Source organism: Colletotrichum karsti, assembly GCF_011947395.1.
Source record: "Colletotrichum karsti strain CkLH20 chromosome Unknown Scaffold12, whole genome shotgun sequence".
NCBI classification, from domain to species: domain Eukaryota; kingdom Fungi; phylum Ascomycota; class Sordariomycetes; order Glomerellales; family Glomerellaceae; genus Colletotrichum; species Colletotrichum karsti.
The window spans coordinates 46,272-70,682 of NW_024065912.1; the positions used below are offsets into that span (position 1 = coordinate 46,272).

General features: G+C 54.0%; 5 protein-coding genes across 5 annotated transcripts; 2 read left to right on the forward strand and 3 right to left on the reverse strand.

Annotated features, from left to right (window-relative positions):
* Positions 1–1,716: 1,716 nt before the first annotated feature.
* Positions 1,717–2,957, forward strand: CkaCkLH20_04426 (uncharacterized protein; the record flags this gene model as incomplete). Its single annotated transcript, XM_038887145.1, has 4 exons — positions 1,717–2,011; positions 2,069–2,168; positions 2,229–2,421; positions 2,481–2,957. The coding sequence occupies 4 exons, from the start codon at positions 1,717–1,719 to the stop codon at positions 2,955–2,957; spliced, it is 1,065 nt and encodes a 354-aa protein (XP_038747311.1).
* A 1,206-nt stretch (positions 2,958–4,163) lies between these two features.
* CkaCkLH20_04427 (uncharacterized protein) lies at positions 4,164–4,759 on the reverse strand (the record flags this gene model as incomplete). Its single annotated transcript, XM_038887146.1, has 2 exons — positions 4,164–4,392; positions 4,581–4,759. The coding sequence occupies 2 exons, from the start codon at positions 4,757–4,759 to the stop codon at positions 4,164–4,166; spliced, it is 408 nt and encodes a 135-aa protein (XP_038747312.1).
* A 10,544-nt stretch (positions 4,760–15,303) lies between these two features.
* CkaCkLH20_04428 (LMBR1 domain-containing protein) lies at positions 15,304–16,857 on the forward strand (the record flags this gene model as incomplete). The annotated part of the gene is made up of 1 exon (XM_038887147.1): positions 15,304–16,857. One exon carries the CDS (start codon positions 15,304–15,306, stop codon positions 16,855–16,857), a length of 1,554 nt encoding a protein of 517 aa, XP_038747313.1.
* A 3,275-nt stretch (positions 16,858–20,132) lies between these two features.
* CkaCkLH20_04429 (uncharacterized protein) lies at positions 20,133–21,873 on the reverse strand (the record flags this gene model as incomplete). Its single annotated transcript, XM_038887148.1, has 3 exons — positions 20,133–20,682; positions 20,736–20,969; positions 21,038–21,873. The coding sequence occupies 3 exons, from the start codon at positions 21,871–21,873 to the stop codon at positions 20,133–20,135; spliced, it is 1,620 nt and encodes a 539-aa protein (XP_038747314.1).
* Positions 21,874–22,486: 613 nt separating this feature from the next.
* On the reverse strand, positions 22,487–23,989 carry CkaCkLH20_04430 (methyltransferase domain-containing protein; the record flags this gene model as incomplete). The annotated part of the gene is made up of 8 exons (XM_038887149.1): positions 22,487–22,910; positions 22,976–23,113; positions 23,183–23,220; positions 23,283–23,437; positions 23,498–23,539; positions 23,602–23,692; positions 23,764–23,793; positions 23,849–23,989. 8 exons carry the CDS (start codon positions 23,987–23,989, stop codon positions 22,487–22,489), a joined length of 1,059 nt encoding a protein of 352 aa, XP_038747315.1.
* Positions 23,990–24,411: the final 422 nt, after the last annotated feature.

The window sequence follows — 24,411 nt, forward strand, 5'->3', positions numbered from 1 at the left end:
TATAGAGCACCTTCGTGGTCTTGGGCATCTTTAGATTCACATCATTTGTATTTCTTTGTGCACAACCTCAATTATGTAGCATATCTGGTTGATGTTGTCGATGCCAATGTTACCGAGAAAGGAGAAGACGCGACCACTGATGTGATCGACGGCTATCTCAAACTGAAAGGTTATCTGATTAGTGTACGTTGGCGGTTACTGTTTCCCGATAATCACTCGAAAGCTGAGATGAAGTGTGGAGACTCCGAGAGATCAGTTGACGTTGAAGTCTGTCATGACTTCTTTGACCATGAAGGCTGGGTTGGCAAGCATTTTATTCTGCCTCATTGCATTTGGGACAACGAGAAAGAGCCAGTTTCATCTGCTCATGGTCAGTATTTTCTTGGGTGCTTGATACTCGAGGAAGTTGACAGCAAGAGTTTGGTTTTCAAGAGGGTTGGGTATCTACGAGTACAGGACCGCAGATCAGCAAATAGGGTTCTAAGTTCTGCCCGGGAAAAGGTCACGGAGATTACTATCATTTAAGCAGAGACATCAAATTCACGATAGCTTAATTAGAATATCTGAGCATTCACAGACGAGAATTTGTCTTTCACAATAACTACCAAGTATTTCATGTGACCTTGGAGGTCAGCCTAAGTGCTGATGGAAACAAGCAAGCTAGCTTTTGAGAAGCTCTCCGTTATTGCAATGTGCTTTTGAGCAGTGTTCATGGATACTTTGCTCAGAGAAAATGCCTCAAAGCGTTGCTCGTGGCTAGTTAAGTATTTTATCTACGTTTTGCATGCCATGCTCGGTTGAGTCAGTCTCTGTGGGAATGCCTCCAGCTTCTAATGAGGATCACCCTCAGGCGCTTGAGATATATCGCTATCAACCATGGTTCAGCAAAGCTTAATAAAGCCTCATAGTTATAGTTCTATTTAATATAGTTATTTGAGAACTAGTACTAGCTAGAGTACCCTTATATTATAGCTTATCTATAGCTATTGCCCGCTATAGACTGATACAGCAAAAACTCAAATCAAGCGCTTAAAATAAATGCTCAAATCGCATTTTCAATATCCACCCTATGCAACTCGGTCAGCCCTTTCTTCTAGCCTTGATCATTCCTCATACTCCACCTCTAAAACGCTGGGGTTATGGTCAACTTCAAGACATGACAGACAAGTTGCTTGTTCTGGACTGTCGTCGCTTGATGCCGAATCTGACAATCTTATTTCACAACAACGCTTAAGCACAACAAAGAAGACTGCGTTGTAGCTAGCAATAGCAACTTGCATCGGGACTGAGTAATGTCCATGTCCATCTGCAGGTATGTGGGCTTTCTTGATTTACCGAAAAGCCGGTCGTATCCCGCGGGTTCAGATATCGAAGCGGTGGTTTTTGACCCAGCGTTATTACTAATTGTCTAATGGGAATAGCCGAGCTTCTAAGTGACCTTACCTCAACTGTGACGTGATTCCAAATAGAGTTCAAAAACCCTTAGCTTGAGAGAGACCGCCTCATATCGATTCATGGTGTTAGCGTCTCGCTCCATATCTACCCCAAGACACTAACATCATCAACCCCGCGAGTGAAAGCACCTACCACCAAACCAACCTCCAGCCAAGAACCCCGCGATATCAACCCATTGACCTCAACTCAACGACACACCTCACCACAAACAACCAAGACTTCTAATTCCTAAGGCTTCAGAAGCCAAAACCCTCCCTCACAATGCCTCCCATCCCCCCAAAACAGATGAAGGCAATCCAGCTCCAGACCTTCAACGCCCCCTACGCCGTCACCCACGTCCCCGTCCCCCGCCCGAGACCCCACCAGCTCCTCGTCAGGATCAGGGCCGCCGGCTTCTGCCACACCGACTGCATGGTCAACGAGAACGCCTTCGGCTCCCCGCTCCCCGTCGTCGGCTCCCACGAGCCCGCCGGCGTCGTCGTCGGCGTCGGCTCCGACGTCCAGGGCTTCAGCGAGGGCGACCGCGTCGGGTGCATCAACTTCGACAGCTGCTGCGGTGAGTTTTCGTCTTTGGGTTGATTATGAGATGAGTTTGGGAAGTGACGCGTGGTAGGAAAATGTCCCGATTGCAAGGCCGGGAGGCCGGTTTACTGCGATAACTTGTTGATGAAGGGTATTACTACGGACGGCGCCTGGGCGGAGTACATGGTCGCGTACGAAACCCTCCCCTCTGCATGCGAAATCTCATCCACTAACATGTCTCTTCACGATAGCGACTGGCGCTTCACAGTGAAGCTGCCCGACGAAATCGACTTCCCGACAGCGGCGTGCCTGATGTGCGCCGGGATCAGCATCTACGGCGGCATCAAGCGCGCCGGCGTCCCGCCCGGCGGCTCCATCGGCATCGTGGGGATCGGCGGCCTCGGCCACATCGGGACGCAGCTCGCCAAAGCCATGGTCCGTCCCGTCCCGTCACCAAACCCCCATTTCCACTTCCCCGGACAATGAGACTAACTTCGCGACAGGGCTACAAAGTAGCAGCCATCGACGTGCGCCAGTCCGCGCTGGACCTGGTCTCCTCGTACCCCCTCAAACCAGACCTGTGCATCCTATCCACGCAACCCGCCGCGGACGCCGTGTCCGAGATCGCGCGCGCCGTGGGCGGCGACTACCCGGGCCTCGACGCGACGGTGCTCGCGACGGACGCGCCGCCGGCGTTCGACTTCGCGGCCGCGGTCACGCGGAAGCACGGCACGCTCGTGCTGCTCGGGCAGCCGGAGAAGGGGATCACGCTGTCGTACCGGGACGTCATCTTCCGCGACCTGAAGCTGGTGGGGTCGTTGGTGGCGGACAAGAAGGATACGGAGGATCTGGTTAAGTTAGTAGCGAAGCACGGGATCCGGGTGAAGATGAAGGAGTGGGGGATCGAGCAGGCCGAGGAGATGAGGCAGGAGTACCTCGCGGGGAAGAGTGAGGGGAAGAATGTGATTGTGTTTGGGTAGAGCTGGACGCTGAGAGGTGAAGGTCGAGTGCCTGTGTTAAGTAAGTTGTGCTGCGCAGGGCACGAAGCGGACATATGTTGAACGGTATGCTCGTGAGAATGGTATTTTACCGATGCCGAATCTTTGGAAGTGAATCTAATTAGTATGTCCTCAGCAGCCTTCAAATCATTGGCTTTAGATAGGCCCGATGTCGAGAATTCCAACCATCTCTTCAGTTGCAGAGGATTTCCACCGAAGTCGATCAAGTGACATCATGCAGCTGCAATATACCGTTGCTTGCGAACGCTCGCATGGGCAAGCCGCTATCGACCCGGACAAACATGGGACGTTTCGGCAGGACCCAAGAGACGGGCCGTCAAGGTTCGGCCGAAATAAGCGTTGCGGTCGGGCTCTGTTCGCGCGTAATCCGATGTTCACACTGCGGCACCGCGGTGAAAGTGGACTGCTGTAGAGTTCCTCAACACTTCTTTCTCGCATCGCTCTCGCACCTGCTGAAGCTCGTCGGTGTCAAAGATTGCAGAGCGGCCCGTGGCCTGAACTGCTCAAAGTCGACGCTCTGGGAGTTGCGGCCACGCACGCAGGCTGAAGCGTCGAGCGACGTACTGTCATGAATACTTTGTATTATGCTGGGCTTGCAGCATCACAGATGCCTCGGGGCCATCTCTCGGGAGAAGAAAAAGACAATAACCTTCCCTGCACTCGGGCGTCAATGTGCCCTCACAAAAAGCCTGCCCATCGTGACGCCTCCTCACAAAAGAGTCCCCCCTGCGCGTGGAACGGCCGAGCCGTTATCCCACGAGATTTGTACATGATGTACATGGTGGTAGTACATCCTCCGCCCCTCCGCTCCTCCCCTTTTCTCCTTCCGCCATGATCCTGAAGGCAATATCTCCAAGTTGAGGTCGTAAATGAGTTGGTTCGGCGACCGGCAAGACCATGAACTCGTAATATCCTCAACTCTCCCCCTTTCGTCAGCGAAACAGAATGGTACGAAAAGACGCAACGCCATGCTCGCAAATGTGATTGATCAAATCAAAGTCGTGTGAGACCGATCCCGGTTCATTCGGACGGGGAAAGGGGGCATGCAGCCGGCGCGCCGCAACACGTCCCGTCCCGTTAAACCGCCCCCTTTTCCAAGTCTGAAGAATACAAGGTCGGAATCATACCCGTACTGAGCCTTCCATCACGGAAGTCCAGGCCTTCTCTCTATCGACGGCCCGGTTCGAAAGGATTCTCTTGTGGTTGGGGCTCGAACGGGTTATCTTGTGCTCGTTGACCGTTGCGCTGCCACGAGGCAGGGGGCTTGCCCATGGTCGGGTGGTCGTCGACGTCGCCGTCGAGTTCGAAGTCGACAGCGTCCTCCTTTCTTTCGATGCGCTGTCTTCGCATGTGGAGGAAGGTCAGGAGACCGCCGGTGCCGAGGATGAGTACCGCGCTGCGTTCGCACACAGAGTTAGCCTTTTGTCACTTCGGATGAACAAGATTGGACGGTGCGGGAAGGGTTGCATCTGACGGGTTGGGCAGTGCAAACCCGGGGCTGTGCGTTTCGCAATGCATTGAGGGCAAACAGGGAAATTGGAGACGTTTCTTTCTTCAGAAGAGATGTTTTGAGGGGAGACATACGCCGTAATACCGATGGTGATGCCAATGATCTTGGACGAGGCGAAGGGCTTCTCGCAGCGATTGCTGGTGTCGCCTTCCTCGCAGCTGTCACGCGCGGCGAGGTGGACGACGGCGCGAGCGAGGGGAGCCAAGAGGCTGTCGGCGCGCTGGGCGATGGTCGTTGTTGTCGTCGAAGACATGATGCCGAGTGTTTTGTTTAGCGGTTGGTGATGTAATGTAATGCGACCGTTATTTCGTGATTCGGTGATTTGTCGGATTGCTCGGGTGGGGATTGCCTCCTATCTCAGATTCCAACCCGCACTTTTCGAAGCCGTCGCGTCGCGTGATAGTGTATGCTGATATCCCCCTATTTCGTGCTTTCCCCTTCGTATTTTCCTCACACTATGTCTCTGTTTGTTGTTTTGCGACGGGGGGAGAGAAAAAAAGAATAATGTCTTGTTCGTTCCCTCCGAAATTCCTCTCTGGTGATCGGCAGCGACGGGGGATGGCCGTATCGGTAGGGCGGTGGGCGGGCTCGTGTTCTTCAAAGAGTGGATTCCCCCCTGGATTCAGTTGTTCGCTTGCGGTGAAACCGATTCCGTGGCCCCTGCTATCGCATTCTCAAGCGTCAACGGTTTATGCAAGGGAGCGACGATGAAGAATAAAAGGGCGGGAGAAGGAAAGACGAGAAACGAAAAAGTGGTAAATGCCAAGAGAGAGATGGCAATGAGTGAAAAACAAGAGAGAGTTGGTTGAGAATGAGTGAGTGACGAAGGAAGGAGAGATTGGATGGATGGAGGATGCTGGAAAGGAAGGACCGAGGGAAATGGAAAGAGCAATGGAAGGAGTGGAGTTCAGGCAAGGAAGGAAGGAAGGAAGCAACCAACGAAAGGAATTGAAAACACGGGGAAGGAGACGGACACCGGGAACCCACGGCAGCCTCACCTCTCACCTCACACCTCACTCATTCAACTCAGGGGATGGACCGCCGTCTCAGCCATTCAGGGTCCAGAGTCCAGAGGGAATTGACCAATGCAAGGCATAATTCCCGTCCATCAGAGACACAGAAAACGGGGGAATGTGGCTGTGTTTCACTCGTTTTCCCATGCCGACCAACCCGGAATTGGCTCTCGTGATTGGCCACACGCCGCCCCCCCTAAAATGACATTCCTTGATTCCCTTCAACTCAGTCAACACATCTCCAAAAAAAGATTCGGATCCGACTCAACCAGGCGAAAATCCCCTCTACACCTCACCGATCATGCCCGTTTTCATCTCCCTTGGCAACTTTGTTCCTCCTGGTCAGAGCCAACACGAGGACGACAGAGGGGCCCTCTCTCAGCTCATCGCGAATCTCATCCTCTCACGGCAACAGTGAGAAACTCAAAGCAGGCAAAGGCAGGCCGCCCTGGAATTAAGGTGGCTGCCAGAATAGGGCTTGCGGGGAAATGCTTGTCTCGTGTTTCACATTCCGAACGCCTCCTCGTCGTGAGCCGTCTCCAATCCGCGCCTGCTGACACCGCGCTGAGCCTCCCACAGCCAGCGTGTCCCCTGAGTTCGTTGCTTGACTTGACCTGCCGGTGGACTTGACGGGTGTTCGTCCCTAGGGGGAAAAAAACTCACAGGAACGAGAGTTACCGTCCGCGAACGAACTCTGTGCGAGGCATGAGTAAGCAGGATTCTTGCTATATACTGTAGGCTCTATTCTGCTGTCTGCAAACGCCGTAACTCTGAAGCTTTGGTCGTAAATCAAGGCAATCAGAACTGCCCTCACTCGTGACATTCTCTGGACGCATGAGTTAGCCCGGAGATAAGGCCGAGGAAAGCTCATTCCCCCCCTCGTCGATCCACTCAATCCAGAACACCACAAAGGAGCAGCCCAGCGGCGCGCGGAAAACGCTGTTAATAATAGCGCGCCGCGCGCCGCCCAGTCCCCCCCCCATTTCTTTTTTCGGAATCCCCTCGCCTGTTGCCGATTGTCCGTCCGCTAGCCCGCCATTCGGAGGTTTAATTGGGTCAGGGCTGAAATCGAAGGGAACGGTCTTGTCTTCCTCGAATTCTGGAGGGCTATTCGTAGGACGTCAAAGATGCAAGTATGGTTCACGGTCGTTGGATCATCTCTCTCGATGAAGCGACTGTTAATGACAGCTAGCGTTGTTGCGCAGAGTATCGAGTATCGATCGAGCCGAGGAACCCGGATGGCCCTCCTTTCCTCGGCCCGAGTGGTGGGCTGAGAAAACGGCGATGGACCCCACATCTCCGAGGCGCGCCCCGCCGACCCTGCAGGGCCGCTGCAAGCCCCACGATCGGCCGGGCCCGATTCTACGACGATGGAGTGGGGCCAGGATGCGAGTGCGGACGCCGCCTGCGCCCCGCCGTGCCGCAGCCTGACGATAACGGAAACGGCTTTGTTTGTCACCTACCCTGACGGATATATTCCACGAAGTAACCTTGATGGATAGTGTTCCAAGTGATCAGACTCCTCAGTCATTCTGGGACATGAGCTTGAACCAACGTGATAACGGTAACGAGAAATAGTGGCCATCGTTGAGCTTATCGCATGTGGCGAACAGCGGACGGGAACGAATTCTCGGGAAATTCAGAGACCATGTTGCTCCCCTACAGACTTTCCTTGGCCGACCGAGCTGAAATGTCTTGGCCGACGAAAGCTGAAAAGGAAGTTCTCGCTTTCTCAAACGCGACATTCAATCCGCGCCGAGCCGGCAGGCACAAGCCAGAACGTGGTGTGGGAATCGGACGGGGCAGTCACGGACGGGCTTATTCGCGTCGCAGAAGATGAGATGACGAGACAAAAGAATTGTTCCATGGCGGTCCATTCTCTTGCTCGGATATCAAGAATTCCACACAGCGCACATCTCGAGTCGCCAAGTCGAGTTCATTGTTTCTTTTCGCCACTCTTTGAATGGGTTTGAACCCAGGGAAATGTTCGCGCTCGTGCTGTGCTAGATTTCGCTTTTGCTTCGCTTCGAGACTGACGAGGCCAAGATGTGCGCAGGCGGTCCAGCGGATGGATGGAAACATTTCATGATATCGACCGGTCTGGAGCGAGGAGCGAGCCACGCTACATCGAGAATTGCAGGTTTACACGGGCAGTGACGTAGTCTGCCCTATTGCTCCTCGCCATGTATGAAAACACACGTGCATGCGCGTATCGCAGCGTATCGCAGCGTATCGCAGCTTCATGCCGCCGTTGAGCCCCAAAGCCAGTTGGCTCCTGCTATCGTTCTCGCGTCTTTCTCCTTGGCGACGCAACACCCAGCTTTCAGCAGCTGATATATCATGGCCTACAGATGCTCGGAAAGACCAGGATTCGCTGTAATCATTGTTCCTTATGCATGTAGTCAAGTAAGAAAATCAGTCTTGGTGAGCCTAGTTTCTTGAGCCAATTGAAGCTCGTGTATGTCGACTGCTGTTGCCGCTCTGGTCGAGCTCAAGCATTTTACCAACTTCCGTTCTCATAACTTTTATATGGCAAAAACGACACTTAAGTCAATACTATTCGCATGAAATGAAGTGATGCAGACAGCAGCAAGACTAGTATCGCTGGCAGGCGCGACCCGGCCAAGGTTTCGTACGACGTGTACTCGCGAGAGTCACAGTGGAGGAATCACCTGCTGGCGAACCCAGCTCATAGATACCTTGAAACAGGAGAGAAGATACGCAGGAGACGATCATAGGCTTCGACGTCAGCGCTGCGGTGTAAATACTGCGGCTCTAATTATAAATCCGCCAGTCCTTTCAGAACCGCGTGGAAAAGAGTGAAGTCGAGCTCAAAGATCGCAGTCGCAACACGCATGTCATGGGTCGCGGAAGATGTGCGCGCTATTAGGTAACAAGAACGTGGATGTTTGGTCTGACAGCTGGGTCCGGCCTTATTTAACCTCAATTGCGGAGGAGGAGGCTCTTTGGACGACATGTCTCGAGATTTTGCGAAAAATGTGAGGCTGGAGGGCTAGATCGGGGCGCGGCGAGAGATAGGAAATCGCATCATTGCAGTCTGATATGATACGCATTCCTCATCCGGCCTCCGTGTTGGACGTCTCCGAGGGGATGCGATTCTCCGGGCCGCCGGGCGCCGCTGGACTGGGACGCGAGCGGTAGAAGATTGATGAAATCCACCACGTGAGAGCATATCGCATCACCTTCGTCCAGGTTTGTTGTGATATCGCATTTCGTTATTTTGTGGGAGGGTCGTGTACGTACGGACGCCCGTGGCAGGTTCGACGACGCTTGGCGGGCAGCTGATCATGACGACGTCGTATGGACGATTCTACCTACCCCTCATTCAATCAATCTGAGTTGGTTCAATCAAACCCGGGGATAACTTGAGAGCGGGCTGGTCCAAATGTTCATGTGATCCCGTGGCGTTTCATCCCGCGGAGATCCAAGAGATTCTGGGGAATGATGATCCATGTCGTCGTAATGATCTACGGCCTTTGTGGTTGAAGATGACCTGGTGTGCTATCAACAGCTAGCCATTCAGCTGGCAGATATCCGGCCTCCAACAATCAAATTGGCATAAAATGCGGGGGAGAAACAGGGTACGGGTCGTCCACGTGAGGTTTCACGATGCCACTGAGTGCTGTCCAAGAGGACGATTATCAGTCGCGGGAAACGAGGTTGGACGGGATGAGCGAAGGGTTAACACGTTAAGACCAGACGCACAGCAGCGCACAATCCGGCTTCAGCGAATCCGAAGCGTCACTACGCTCGTGTTCGCGAATCAACCACGTCTGTGAATAGAGTGGCGAGAGACCCATCTGCGGACGACGAATGGCGGGCACGCCGTTTCTACAGTCTGGGCGCACCAGATGCAGCACATCCAGTCAGTAGTTGTTAGTTGTCCGTGTCTAACTGACGAAAACGAGGACGAAGCGATCCGAGAGCAAATTGAAGTCTTGGCTTGGATGAACGTTTGGCTCGCAAGGCTGGGACTGTGCTGAGTTGAGCTGGTTTTTGGGTGGGATGCCTGGTGAGGAATAGACTTGCCGCGCCGGTTGGCGTGTTTGACTCGGCTTGGGTGACGACCAAGTCAGATCATTTAAGATTTTTTTCTTCTATTCTTTCCTGGGCGCGCATGTCAGGTTCGGACTGGTTCTTGTCGGTGTTTCTAATCATGGGATGAAGGCATGTTAAAAAATGCGTGTGTGCAACAGCTTTGCGGACGGTCTAAAAACGGTCTTGCTGCATCGGCTTGGCCGTGTCATCAGCCGCGGCAGACGCTGGCGAGAGGCGAATATGGTGACTTATTCCGTCCATGATGAAGTACATCGAAGACACGAACGAGACGGACACATCGAACCCGATTCATCACAGTGGCAATAGTGAGAGGGAGAGGGAGAGTCATGGGAAAGGTGAAGCCATTTCGGAGTGCCGAAGCCGAAGCCGAAGCCGAGAGAACCTCCTGGAGTTTCGGTGTTCAAAAAATTCCCCGGCTTACGATGTCCGGTTCATATGACTCCTTCAATTCCGAAGTCGGCGGCTCGTGTGACGTGCGGAAATGCGGCGGGGTTGGTTCGGGATGGTTCCCGGTACACCGAAGGAGGGGGGAAGAGAGAGCCAGGCCAGGGCGCCGTTGGACACCGTCGGCGTCAGCGTCCGTCTCGGTCTAAGTCGTGACCGGAGAGACATCGTCAGACACCGTACCGGCGGTGACAAGAAAAAGGACCCCTGGGTGAATCAAGGGGACTACACAATGCGATGCAAACATGCCCGGGGAAGACGGAGAAACCCCCGCGATGGCAACGCCTACACGTCGGGGAAAGTATCCAGATGCAGGAGAGGTTCTCTCCAGTTCGATCTTGACATCACATCAGTCACCGTCCCGTATGATGCCAATGTTTCTTCATATTTTCACAATTTATCTGGAGGAAGGCTAAAGAACAAAGAGAAGAAGAAGAAAAAAATACCCGTACCCGTCAAGACCCCCAATTTGCAGCAGGGCTGCAGGAACTGTGGTTCTTTGCCCAGATTAAGCATAGCGCCGAAGATCGGGCTCTGAACGATGACGGCCTGGATCGTGATGGAACGGTTGGATCTCAATGTCTCAGAGCCTTCCTCTGGGCAGTCATAGTGGGATGGAGCACGAATCCCAGGATGGGGTATCACTTTTTTTTCTCTCTCCAAGGACCAAAATTTCTCCAACAAGCCAACACTTCTCCAGTTCTGCAGCACTGGCACCGACATGTGTGGGAATCAAAGTGGACGTCTCCTCCGGCCCCAAGTGGAGGGAGGGGGGGCTAGCTAACAAAGAAAATGTGATGAAGAGTTTTACCCACGGGGAAGTGAAAATTTTCCAGCTGTTGGCCCTGGTTTTGGGGCTATTTTTCTGGCGGCGGCGGCATGAGATGACTCCAACGGAGCTCCACCTCACGATGTCTTTTGAGTGAGTGTGGAAATATGCAGGCGAAAAAAAGAGCTGGAAAAATTCCGTCGAAAATGGGCACGCACAGGTGACCCAGCTCTTACGCAAGAGAAACGACACAATTGGCCGGATGGCCTTGGAAGTGGACTCTGGGGGGCCCGTGATCCCGTCCGCGTCCCCCTGTTTCCCGCTTCCCGAAATGTTTGCAGAGAGTGTGTCCCTGGTCTGACTTGTCCACGTTCCCTTGCGGCTTGCTCCTGATGGGTGTCGAGTCCAGGCTTTTTTCCCCCCTTGGAGAGCACGTTTCCTATCCCCATGGCGGCTCTCGTCACCAGAGGTGAAAATTTCAAAAGAAAAGGGCTCCATCGTGAGATGAGGCTATGGCTTGGCGACCAACCTCTACGGAGCCCAGACCCCCTTCCCTCCCTGGCTCCTTTTCCGCGACGGATGGACGGACGCGCACCGGGATCGTGTTCCGTTTGAACATGAACGCTTTGGTGGGGGTGGGAGTGAGTGGTTGGAGGGGTTGGGCAGGACTGAAAGCAACGGTGCGCGCTCCGTCAGGACATGCCCGACTAGGGAAATGTTCTCGATCGTTCCCTTGGCTCTGTGCTGGAAAACGAACGAGGCAGAGATGCGGTGGCATGATGGGATCTGAGATCAGAACATACACCGAGATTCGTTGCGCACTGTTGCTACGGCGGGGAAGGGAACAACGGAGATGCCCGTGAATACGGACTTTCTTTCGGGCTACGAGATGTGATGAGATACTAATCATCGAAGCGGCTGTCAGCTTACAACGAGTGTAAGTCGAATCTCGACAGCCTGACGCCACCATGCAAGTCATGAAATTCAGACACATGTCGATCCTTCGAGGAAGAATAGGGATCACTGACTGATGCCATTCCACAAGCGCATTGTCCGGCACGGTCCTATGAACGGACGAGTGGCATGAGGACCAAAAAGCAGGAAAGACGAACTGCTCGCCCGTGTGTCCTCTTGACAGTCTAGTCGAAAAGTGTCACGATGATCACGATGAAAGATGTCACCGGCGGAGCCAAGCGCCGCTCTTCTCCTCCCCCTCGTCTTCCTCCTCCTCATTTTCCCCAGTTCTCGCCATTTGGCTTCCCCGACCTCCGGAGCTTTTGGGCCTGATCTGGTCGGGTTTGCCTGCTTCTGCCGAGAGGTGCATCGAGATGGCCTTATTGACCAAGAAAAAGTCACGATGGTGCCAGTATCGTGTGTGTAATTAGGACCCCTCCACATTTCGCAATCCTCGGCAGGGCGAGGAAACGGAGCGGGAATCGTACCACATGGCATTGTGACACCGCAACATGAGAGAACCGGCCGGCCGTTTGCGTGTGAGCCGTGTACGAAGTACGTGTGCGTGCCAGAAAGGTGTGCATTGCCCTTACCGCAGGCGTTTTGGGGGCCCTACCCTTTCCGCCGTGCGATGTTTCCCATCCGATCTCTGTTGCTACACAAACCTGTATCGCATCATTTCCAAGGGCGATGCCGGCGGCTACCAAACGGGCCGCGTGCGTTGCGATGAAGCTTGTGAACCGCGCCGCCCGTTGGCAAGGCCTGGCTCTGGCTGGCCATCATGTCTAATTACGGCGGCCAGGTACCCTTTTTACCGCCGTACGGTTACTGCCAGACCGCTTGACAGTGTGCCTCCCGAAGTAGGGAAGGTGTAAGGTAGGGATGCAGATGGCATGAGGCGGAGATCTCATGTCGATGTCGATAGTGGGAAGAACTTGAAGGGAGGAACAACCTGGATGGCGCTCTCTCGTGGATATCCGCTCGTGGGATGGCGGCGGCTCCTTGCTGTGACCGGGACTGTTGCGACGGCAGCGCCAAACATGATGCCATCCACGTAAGGCCCGTCCGTACCCACGCCGGTGCCACGGCTCACACGTCTGACTCTGAAAGCTTCTGCGTGTCGTGTCGTTGGTCTCGACCAGTCACTTCTCTCGTCTCCATTCACGTTTCCTCTTGGGCGCGGCGGCTGCTGCTCAAGGTGCCTGCTGTAACTTTGTAACCGGCGTATCGTTTCCGTTCCCATTGCGACGCCGTGCCCCTGGCGTTGCGCAATTGTGGGCGACCGGGCACTAGTTTTTAGGGTCGCAAATCGCCATCGAGGCTAATAATTAAACGACGGGCCAGCTGAAAGGTGGTTGTTCCCTGTGGCGGTCAGGTACCTACTTTGCAGAGCTGTGAATCCATGTACAGTACTTTCTTCTGTGTGTGTGAAGTCTCGGGTTGCGTACCGAAAGCATCTGGGACTCTGCCTGACCGCCGCCGGCCTTGCTCGAATCTCTAAGAGGGAACTCAACCAGACGGAAGCGTCTCCCGGTTCTCACATCGAGATGGAGATGGAAATGGAGATGGGAATCTAACGGAACGCCGTGGTTTCTGGTAGTAGGATCTCTAGCCCGTAATACCAGACGGATGCCAACTGAACTGAAAAAGACGCCGGCCCGGTACGTATTCACACGTGGGCCTCATTACCACAGTCGGTGTCATGGCTCAGGAGAGATGGTGAACCAAGGAAGGTCAGGAGGGACACTCGACCCATGAGCAGGCTATGCCATGCCTTGCCCAGTGGACTCAGTCCTTGCTGAGTTGAGCAAGTGTCTGCGTCGATGGGTGCTGTTGGCTGGGCGGTTGGTCATGTTCGTGTTAAAAGTAGTCAAGTACAGTACATTCTGGGCTCACACCAAGACCCTCAGTGGAGTAATAACGCATGGCTGGAACTTTTTCACACAATTTTTCTCACTCTCTCTCTCTCTACCTAGCTCTTCGATGTCGTCTTCTCTCAGAATCGACCAGCTTTACAGCGGCTCCAGTGACCGATGCACGCTGTTCTGGGCCGTGTCAAACGCTAGAGCGGAGCTGTGTCGCCAGGTACCCTTCCTTTCCATGACACATAATTACTCGATGAAAAGCTTGACCATCACGAGCTGGCGAGACATAATAACGCGACGTCCTGCGCTCGATGCTCGATGGTGTGAGACGACTATTAGAAGAAGCTGAGCTGTGACCACTTTTGTTTCTGTTTACTTTGGCAACTTGACGATACCCTCATCTCATTATCAACCACAACTTGTGTCCTCTGAGACTACACTAATACGTACCAACAAGAAGAATCTCGCATCTTCTCCACCTCCACTTCCGAACTGCATCTCATCTGAAGCCGCCGTTAAGCGCTGCAGCTGCACACACAGGACCCCACTCACAATCGACTTACACGGGAAACCAAGAGGAACTTTTTTTCGTTTCCAAGAGAAGGATTCTTGACAAAGGGATCTTCATTTCCCTCGAACTCGACCGACTCGACTCGACTCGACTCATACCACCATCTCGTCTCGAACGTTTCAATCGTCTTGTCTCCCGTCAGAGCCATTGCGAACGAGAATCAGAAAACGACGACGAAAGGGCGCAGAAGACAAAAACCAGACATCATCTGCCTGCCACATCACACACCACACACGCCCCAAGCGAACCAAACGCAACTCTCCCATCCCACACCCCGCATCTTCCAACATCGCTTTGGCCCTCCAGCTTTTCCTGCGCGAACAGCAGATCTCTCTCATCTGCCCGCCCTCCTCCTCCACCACCACCGCTACCTAGCCCAAACAAGCTTCCCTCTTGGCTGCAAAGCCAAAAAGATCGAAACGGGAACAGGAAAAGAGACCACAGACCTTGCGTCGTCGTCCGTCAACCAGCAAGGATTCGAGAAGAGCCAAAGAACAAAGCGAGGCGCCCCTCCATCACCTCTTGCTTACAAAAAGTACAAAGGGACTGCCCCCCCTCGTCCACTCAGTCATCAGTCAAGGGGAATACAAGAGCCAGACATCAGCAGACCTCGACCTCGCGTCCACACTTGCCGCCCCTCTTTCCGTATTCCGTAATATACCAACTCAGGTCATCACACTTTTTCAAGACCCGGCTACTTACTTACTCGACTTACACACTCCGCCGCTTGAGCCGTACGGAATACCGAGCTCGCCTTACCTCGACCACGAAACCGCGAGGTAATACCCGACATACCCTGCCCTCACCGCGCCCAGGCGCCCGCATCTACCTCGTCCATCCTTCGGGATCCGGCGAAGCGTCCCTTTTTTTGCGTCCCCTTCTGGGAGCCCACATCCGGAGACAGGGCCCTGCGCCCAACGTCACACCACATCATCCACCCCCCTTGTCAGCTTGTCTAAGAGAGGTGACTCCAACCCCATCTTAGGCCCGGCCAAGCATTAAAAGAAGCGCTCTGGAAGACGCATCCGAAGCCAGATTCAGCAATACCAAGTTCGATAATCCGGGGAAAGGAAACGCCACCCTTTCCAACACAACGCAACAATGCCCCACAGAGTCGCCAACTTCCTGCGCAACTCAACTGAGAACTTCAGTGTTTCCGCGCTCAAGACCATCCGCAACCAATCGACACACCACCACCACCACCACAACAACAACAACCACAAGACATCAAACGTCCAAGACCAGGGCTTGCTGCGCAGGCTGCCCCTCGACCGCCACTCCTCCTACTCGTCCGATGACGGCGAGCACATCCCCTACAACAAGATGTTCGCCGCGGAGCCGCCGGTAGAAAACCTCAAGGAGAAGAAGCACCACCACCACCGCCTCTCGCTGCCCTTCGGTCGTTCCGGCAAGGACTCCCACGAGAACCCCCACGCGAAGCTGGACTGGAAGATCGAGAGCCCGCCCATCGTCTTCTTCGGCGACGCGGAATCCTCCACCGGCGCCCTCGTCTCGGGACAGATGTTCCTCGACGTCAAGGACGAGCAGCTCGAGGTCGAGGCCTTCGAGGCCAAGCTCAACATCCACGTCCAGCAGAAGCGCCCCTTCACCAACCACTGCAACGAGTGCCAGAACCAGTACACCGAGCTCAAGCGCTGGACCTTCCTCGCCCACCCGACGACCCTGAAGAAGGGCCTCCACCCCTTCCCCTTCTCCATCCTCCTCGAGGGCCACCTCCCCGCGTCCATGGACACCCCGATCACCTCCATCGCCTACGAGTTCAAGGCCGAGGCCGTCCTCGTCAAGGGCACGCCCGGCTCCCAGACGCCCATCAAGTTCGAGCAGAACTTCGACGTCAAGCGCTCCCTCAACCAGCCCGAGTTCCCCCACCACTCGGTCCGCGTCTTCCCCCCGACCAACATCAAGGCGAGCGCCCACTACAACCAGGTCATCCACCCGGCCGGCACCCACAACGTCTCGTTCCGCCTCGACGGCCTCACCACCGCCAACCCGTCCAACAAGACGGTCGAGTTCTGGAAGCTCAAGAAGGTCACCTGGAAGCTCGAGGAGACCATCAAGACCGTCGCCCCCTCGTGCGAGAAGCACGCCCCCGCCGCCGGCGCCCAGGCCGCCAACCAGAAGGGCGTCCCCCGCACCGAGACCCGCGTCCTCGGCGAGAAGTACATGCACGACGGCTGGAAGTCGGACTACAACAGCACCGACGGCCACGTCGAGTTCGAGTTCGACTACGGCGTCCTCGCCGGAAGCTCCTCCTCCAAGCACGGCCACCACCACGCGCCACGCTACGCCTGCGACATGAAGTCCCACGACGGCACCGAGGTCTCCCACGCCCTCATGATCGAGATGGTCGTCTCCAAGGAGTGGGCGCCCATCGGCAAGCCCCACCTCGCCACCCAGACCGGCACCGGTCGCATCCTCCGCATGCACTACCACGTGATGCTCACCGAGTGCCCCGGCCTCGGCGTCAGCTGGGACAACGAGGCGCCCCCCGTCTACCAGGACGTTCCCCCGTCCCCGCCCGCCTACCCCGACCAGCAGCGGCAGCTCCAGCTCGAGGCGCCGCCCGTCGAATACGAGAGTCTCGAGCCCCTGGACGGGCAGACGCACAGCACCGAGGGTTCCGTCACCTCATGACAAACATGAAAAATCTATTAGAGGAGGAAATGTAATCCGGAAGTTATTTACTTGAAGAAAAAAGCTTAAAGAGGAGGTCACTATCGGTATTACGAAAACGAAACTTGGGAAACAAAGGAAAAAAGGAAAAGTTTTTGATTTGTCTGGATTTATGCGCATTATACCCGCCGGGCTATGAACCGGGCGCCTTTTTATTTTTCTTTCTCTTTGGATATTTTATAAGTTTTACTACGGTTGGAAGACTATTTTCTCATCTCTCTATTCGGTATATGGTTTTTTTGATCTGGTATTTGAAGAGAAAGCGCGGCATTCATGTGACAGGATCTCATGGGAAAGACATGATTGCATCGCGAAGGCGTTCTACGGCGACAGACACTTTTTGAGCTGACTGGGGGGATTGATGATTCTCCCCCGCCGCATTGGCTTCTCAGTAGCTAGCTCATGACGACAGACAGAAGACGAAACAAAGTAACATTAATAATTACATCACCAATATTCAAAACAAATATTCAACTCAGCCTCCGTCTCGATCCAGATTCCACTTTTGTTTCGAACCTATGTGACTTGAGTGTAAGGTATCAAAGTTCTAGACTCATAGCCGCGACATGGAGACTACTTGCGCAAGTTTCTTACTCAGTTGTTACAGTTAATGCCAAGCTACCTACCATCAGTCGTGAAAGTAACACCGCAGTTACCTAAAGTCTGTCAATTCAATGCGCAAAGCCAGAGTTGTAAGTGAGTGGTGGAGCTACCGCCGACGTGTTCCCAAACACTCTTTTGCCCGTCGTCGTTCGTGTGCGATTCATTGGTGATGAGACAACAACTCAGCAGTTGCCCCTCTTTCTCTCTCTAATGCGCCGCCGCCGCGACCAATGCCAAGCGGGATGACATGTGAAAATACCCCTGGAATGGGATGACACGACGGCGTTTTGCGGCTCAATCTTTCATCCCACGTTGGTTTTGTTTCGCTGGCGGGAACGGGTTGCGGCCTGCATTGTGCAGTTGCCCCCCGTTGGGAAGAAGGGCGTCGGGTTGAGGTTGATCTTAGGAAACCATTACACAACGGAAACCACATAGGGTTCTAGAACGCCCTGAGCCTAGCGGCGGGTATCCTGCAACTGTGTGTGTGTGTGCCCTGAGCTTTTTTTGGTTTCCCGGGCCGCTGGGAGGGAGAAAGAAAAAGTCAATTGGGTGATGGAGGGGCGGAATTACAGACTGAGGCGGGAAATGGGTTCTTCCCTGGAAAGTTGAGGTTGTTTCCAGAGTTGTGTCTGGAACTTGCTATACTGTGACGAGTGGATGAACGGAAGGTCACAGCTTGGTGGGCATCAAGTCGCAGAGTTTCCGTCTACGGTTTGGGAAACTCGGTTGAATTGCGTGTACAGCAGTCAGAGCCAAGTCAGGCAGTTCGATCCGCTTGCTAGGTATTGCGCCATTCTTGAGTCGAAGAACCGCGTGTGGTGGATCAGCGAATTGGGTATTCTTTCACGATGGTGCGATGTGCACCATTCCAGGCTTCATTCATCCGCCTCAGCTAGGCAATTGTAATGCGCTGCGGTGTGACTGAACAGCTCAGCACACACACAGGAAACCAAGCGCCCAGTGGAGCGGCGGCGGCCGGACTGCTGCTCAGCACTGCAGCAGCGCGCTGTGACCGGCGCACCGGGCCGGTGTGCTGAGAAGCAGGCATCGGGTCGCATTCCGGTGGTGGCCCTATTCTAGGTAGTACGGATACACGTCGGAGGCGGGCTCCAGGCAAACGGTGTGTCGGAAGGCGTATCGTGACTCAGGTCAGGCCGAAGTCATGCCAGAAAGGCCGCCGCCGTGGTCAGGCCGCCCTCTTTCGCGCGCAAATCGGAGCCGGCCGTGTCGAATCGTGCCTCTCTCTCTCTCCTGGGGCCTTCGCCACGAGGGCGACTTGTTGCGTCCCGGGATCGGGGGGACCAGGGGGCCAGGTGCCGGCGCGGGAAAGCTCAGAGGGGGGGGGGGGGGGGTTTCTGTTACGTGAGAAGTTGACTCCGGGAGGTGTACCGTGTGCCGGGGATACTTTCCGTAATGCAGTTCAGGTACCGGACGCCCGTTGGCAGCACCAGAGTTGGTGATCCAAGGCGTCCTGGACATTTGGGTTCGTAGTGTTAGGTGGAGCTCCGTGGAAGTATTCTACTTTTGCTGAACGCACACTTTGTTCGGGTCGCCAGAAGTTGGAACGAACCTTGAGCTGTGCCAGCGTTCAAGACGGAGCGGAGGCTCCGCAAGTTGCGTCTCGCGCGGACGTATGTCCTTGTCTCAGCCATCTTTTTCCCTGGAAAACTTGCCAGAGACTTAGTAGAATTTGCAGCGGAATTTTCTGAAGAATTCTCTTCCCTCAAAACCGCGTTCCTGAATCGTTTGCTGATCGCCGCCCACTTCTGACTCCATCGATTGCCCAAAAGATCTCCAAAATTCCAGCTCGATGACGGTTCCGTATTGGATCGGTTCATCTTTTCCGATGGATCTCCGCCGGGTCACTCGTCTCCATTTCCAAGGTCTCTGCTTTTTCTTTCTTTTCCTTGGGCTCCGCTGAGCTCCCAAGACGCAAGCAACTCAAAAGGCAAAGGAAAATTTTCGCAGACAAACATGATCCCCGTCGAGAATCATTGCGTCAGGAGGGGCTAGGGAAAAACCTCCCCCCCCCTCCCCACCATCCCACTCCGTGACACACGGCAGTCCCTTTTGAATGGGTACGGTGAGTCACGAAAATCTCGATGTGGGCTGAGGCAAGGCGAAGCCAGGCAAACAACGGCCATACATCCACAAAGGCAGCTGAGAAGGAACCCATTCGCTCGGCAGCAAACGATCTCCACCGCGGCAACATGAGTTGCGATCGGCGCGAGGCCGTCATCTGCAATCAAGGCCGGCTGGCGCAATGGTAGCGCGTCAGACTTCTAATCAGCTCATCGATGATGAGTTGGTCGGTTGACATCTGAAGGCTGCGGGTTCGAGCCCCGCGTTGGTCATTTCTTTTGCTTTTTGGTGTCTTTGTTGTTTGTTTCATGCTGAATGCGATTGATGACGCGTTTCCGTACCCCGAATATGATGTTACATGACTCCAAACCTTGAATATCTCATATTGGTTGATGCGGACGTGATGAAAAGTAGGTGGCCCGCGAAAGACTTCATGCGAAGCCTAGTTGTCAGTACTCTATCTATCTTTATGGGGTGAGAAAGCGCACTTTCTCCAATCTTGATCCGTGTTGCAATGTAGGTAAGAAGTAAGTAAGAACCAGCTGCGCAGGTTAATCTCGCTTTACACCCAAAACTCCCACGCGGCGCATCCCCACTACACAAACGAGACAAACCACCATCATCCAGCCGAACATGGTCCAGAACGAGACCCTGTACCCCTCCATGAGAGCCCCCGGGGAGGACTTGTTCGCGTCGGAAGACTTGCTGGTCACGGACGAGGCGATGACCTGCGTGACGCTCATGCCGATGGCGGCGCCGAGCTGAGCGCAAGTGTTGAACACGGCACCGCCCAAGGCCTGCATGTGCCTGGGGAACACATCCGAGATGATGAGCAGACCGACGGTGAAGAGGATGTCGCAGCTGATGGGGGTGAGAATCTGCGCAAAGAAGGCGTTCTCCCAGTACAGCTGGTCCGTCCGGATGAGAGCCATCAGAAGAGGCGCGACGGTGCTCATAGTAGAGGAGATCAGGAGCATCCACATGACCGGCATCCGGTGCACGAAGACGCCGGTTGCGATGCTCGTGAGCGCACCGGCGATGAGAGACGGGACCACTTGGAGGGATGCTTTCAGGGCTGAGGCGCCCTGAACCTGTTGGAAACTGCATCGAGTCAGAATGATCTGTCTTCGTTGGATGGGACGGGGTCAACTCACAAGAGACTGCTGTAAAGCTCCATGCAGTTAGCCAGGGCATTGGTGAGGATCACCATGACACAGCAACTGGTGAAGACATGGCTGCGCCAGATCGAGTTGGGGATCAGTGCAGTACGCTTCTCCTTGACTCGGCGGTGCATCCAGCCGATGAATGACGGAACAGCGCATCCAGCTACAACAAGCAAGGCAATGCTAGATGGCTTACGTATGTTGTGGATGTCAGATGATAAAGACCTGTGATCATTTCCATCAGTTTCATGTGAAGTGAAGTTGGCTTTCCATATTGAGTGATGTGTACTTACGCCAAAACGTACGAGATAGAGGCCAGTCCCGTGCTCGCAAGGAAGACTCCAACGGAGTCTATCTCCTGCATCAGTCTCTTCCAGACTGGCGTCCCGTTCTCTGGCCGGCTATCACGCGGCAAGGCCCAAATGCTCAGTAGGAACAAGGCGCCACTGGCCGAAGCCGCAAGGTAGAAAGCCGGCCGCCATCCGACGGTGTCAGTGAAGACGCCGCCCAACACCAACCCAAAAGCAAAACCAAGAGGTTGAGAGAAACCCATGAACGCGAACCCCATATTCCGCGGCCGTCCCTCTTCCACGTTGTTCGAGATGATAGAAATGGACGAGGGAGTAATGATGGCATTCGTGACACCCTGCAGGGCCCTGAAAGCGATGATCTGTCCTCCGTCCCGAGCCAGACCACATGCCATGGCAAATATGGCGGCGAAGAAGGAACCGAACAGGTTCACCCTCTTGTTGCCGACGACGTCTGCGATTGAGCCGGCCAAGAGCAGGCACGAACCCGCCGTGAGGAAGTAGCTGGAGCTGGGCCAGACGAGGAGTCCTTCCTCCAGGCCGAGGGTGGATTGCATTGCTGGCAAGGCAACGACGATGATGCCATTGCAGAAGCTGCTGAAGAACAACTGACCGCAGACTTGGGCGATGACAATGGCAGATCGAGTCTTTGAGAGAAGTACGGGCGTTGCCGTCGTCGCCGTCTCAGCCTCGAGTGTTGCATGTCTCGCAGTTGACGCGTCTCCTGCGATTGGTGTCTCGTGGGACTTGCGCGGCAAGGCAATCGGTGTGGATGAGCCGGGCTCGAACGTCTGCAGCTCGGTGATGGTTTGTGTCGCCATATTGCTGAATGTGACTGAGCGGACACTACATGTGTGTGTTTATTGTGGCTGCAACTAATTGCGACAGTGGACTTCAATTGGTTTGAAAGAAGTGACCATCAAATCAACGGCGAGTGAAGTTGTTTGAGTCATATGTTGGAGGTGAGACTTTAGCTGCCAATCGCGCCCTGCAATGACATGTCACCTGATATCCACTTCTGGCCAGCATTGCAGGGCAGGCCGACAAAAGTTCTTCCTTTATCAGGCCGATAACATAAAGGAGTGCATTTTAGGATTCTTGAGACTTCCAACCTCGATAATGAGTATCTACTTTCGTCGAAGGCCACCACCGGGTCTTGCAGGCGTCCTTCTCACTTGTGACTGGAAAGTCTAAACATTCATGACTGTGTAATACGATTTTACGAGTTCAAGAATTCTGCCTCATTTATACTGATTTCTCCAACAGAAAACAGTAACTGCACCGCTGAATGGTTAAACCATTCACACGTCATCAGCTACCTGCAATTTCAGCTGCATCAGCGTGGGTTGGCTTTCTACCGTAGATAGACCATCTAAAAACGTTGCGTATCCTGTCAGAACAATTCCTCATACCAAAAAGCCGAACTGAATGCACTCACATGTTGAAGTATGCATGGATATTTCTATCCCTGAAGTCCTTCCGAGCCTCCATGGCAAGAACCAGAACTTCCTCTCTAGTCCAACCCAGCCCTCGGGTAAGTGCACCCATCAGGATTCCGTCCCAATGAGGAGCGAGGTTCTCATAGTTCCAGATACCAAGCTCCTTGTATTTACGGTCCTTGGGCCAACCGCAGGTAGGCCACTTGAACCGTTTGATGTGAACATCTTCAAAGCCAACTTCAACCAGAACGTCTTTGAGCCGGTCGGATGGCTTGAACGGCGTCCCAAATATTCCCAAGGCCTGATGCCAAAGTCGAACACTTTTCATGAGGCTGCAATCAGCCGGAAGAGTGTCGTCGTCGCATACTGGGGCGATATCGCCTTCATTGAGCTCAAGGTAGCCTCCGGGCTCAAGGTTACTGGCGCACATGCAGTTAGTTTCGTGGGGAAATTGAGTTGAGAAACAGCATAATGGTGCACAGACTCATAGCATTGTTTGACAAAAGCCTTCCAGTCGAGAACACTTCCATTCATCAGTCTGCTATGAATGTAGTCGAACGACTCCGAATACGTCCATGGCTCATTGACGTTGTCGATCTCGAATTGCACGTTTGGGGGAACACTGCGTCTTTCAGTCAGTCCGGGGTTGCGGCACATTATTTGTGTCTTTTCAGGCGCGAGAGCTTCATACAAGACCGGTTGAACGGGCGACAGATCGACGCCAAGAACCTGTTGAAAGATCAAATCAACATGAAAGTTAACGCCGATGGCCTTCGGACTACGATACTTACTTCGGCTTCGGGATGTTCATCACCAAAGTCCATCGCCCAAATGCCAGAGCCAGTACCAACGTCAAGAACACGCCTGACCTGGGCCCCTTCATCGTTTGGTGGAGCAGTACCGAGTCGCTCGTCAAAGGTTCGTATGAACATGTTGTGTTGGAGATCTGACAGAATTAGATTCCAAGTCGTGACAAACGAGAGCGGTAATTTTCTTTTCCACATACCCAGCCGTTCGTTTTCTCTATCATCGTTAGGGAGAGCGTATCCTAGTTGAGACTGATCAGCAGTCTGTATGAGGACGTGCTTGCTCTCTGAAGAGATGACGTACCGGCGTTCCTGTTATGATACGTTCTGCCGTTCTCTTCCCTATACTGAAGAACAGACTCGGTCACGCTGGTAGTCGACGATGCTATGCTTTCCTGACCTCGTATGTTAGATCCGGCCCCTGGGCCTACAGTGTCCTCAGCATCGGTCTTCAAGTGGTCCTCACGTGGGCTACAGAGCCTGCATCATCAGTCACCTGCAAAATCCGAGTCAGCAAACATGTAGCTGCCCATCCTAAACAATTTCAGTACCTCCTCAGCAGCGAGGACATCATCGCTATTTTCAGCCGTAGTAATTTGCGTCTGGTTCCCAGGGTTGACGGTGGCCGAAGCGCTCGTCGCTCGGGGCGAGGCCAAAGCCGCTCCGGTTTCCGAGGCTCTATGCTCCATCATAGACTTAGGTGCGAGTCGAGTGGTTCCAATGAGGGAATGTGCTAGCTTCAAGTTTACTCCACTTATGACAACGGGAAATGAAGGGAGAGTTTGAAGTTCGAAGAATGCTTAAAGTCGCCTTTTTATCTACCTTAATATCACCGAGGGCGGAGGCATCACCCCTCTTTTCAGATAGCATTTGCAATGTGAGTACTGACCGAAACGATACTTTTTCCTACTATTTGCAGGGGGGCACATGTGTGTTGCTGCTTTGTTGTGGATAGAAGTATGGCCATGGAAACATCTGCTCGTACGGACACGAATCATTTAACGGGAGCAGTCCCACGGGGCCGACTGTGCCGTATCGACTCCCGCAGCTTGCCGCCCGCGTATGAGTTCCGGTTGGTTGAAAAATCCATTCTTCATCTCTAGCCTCTTTCCTA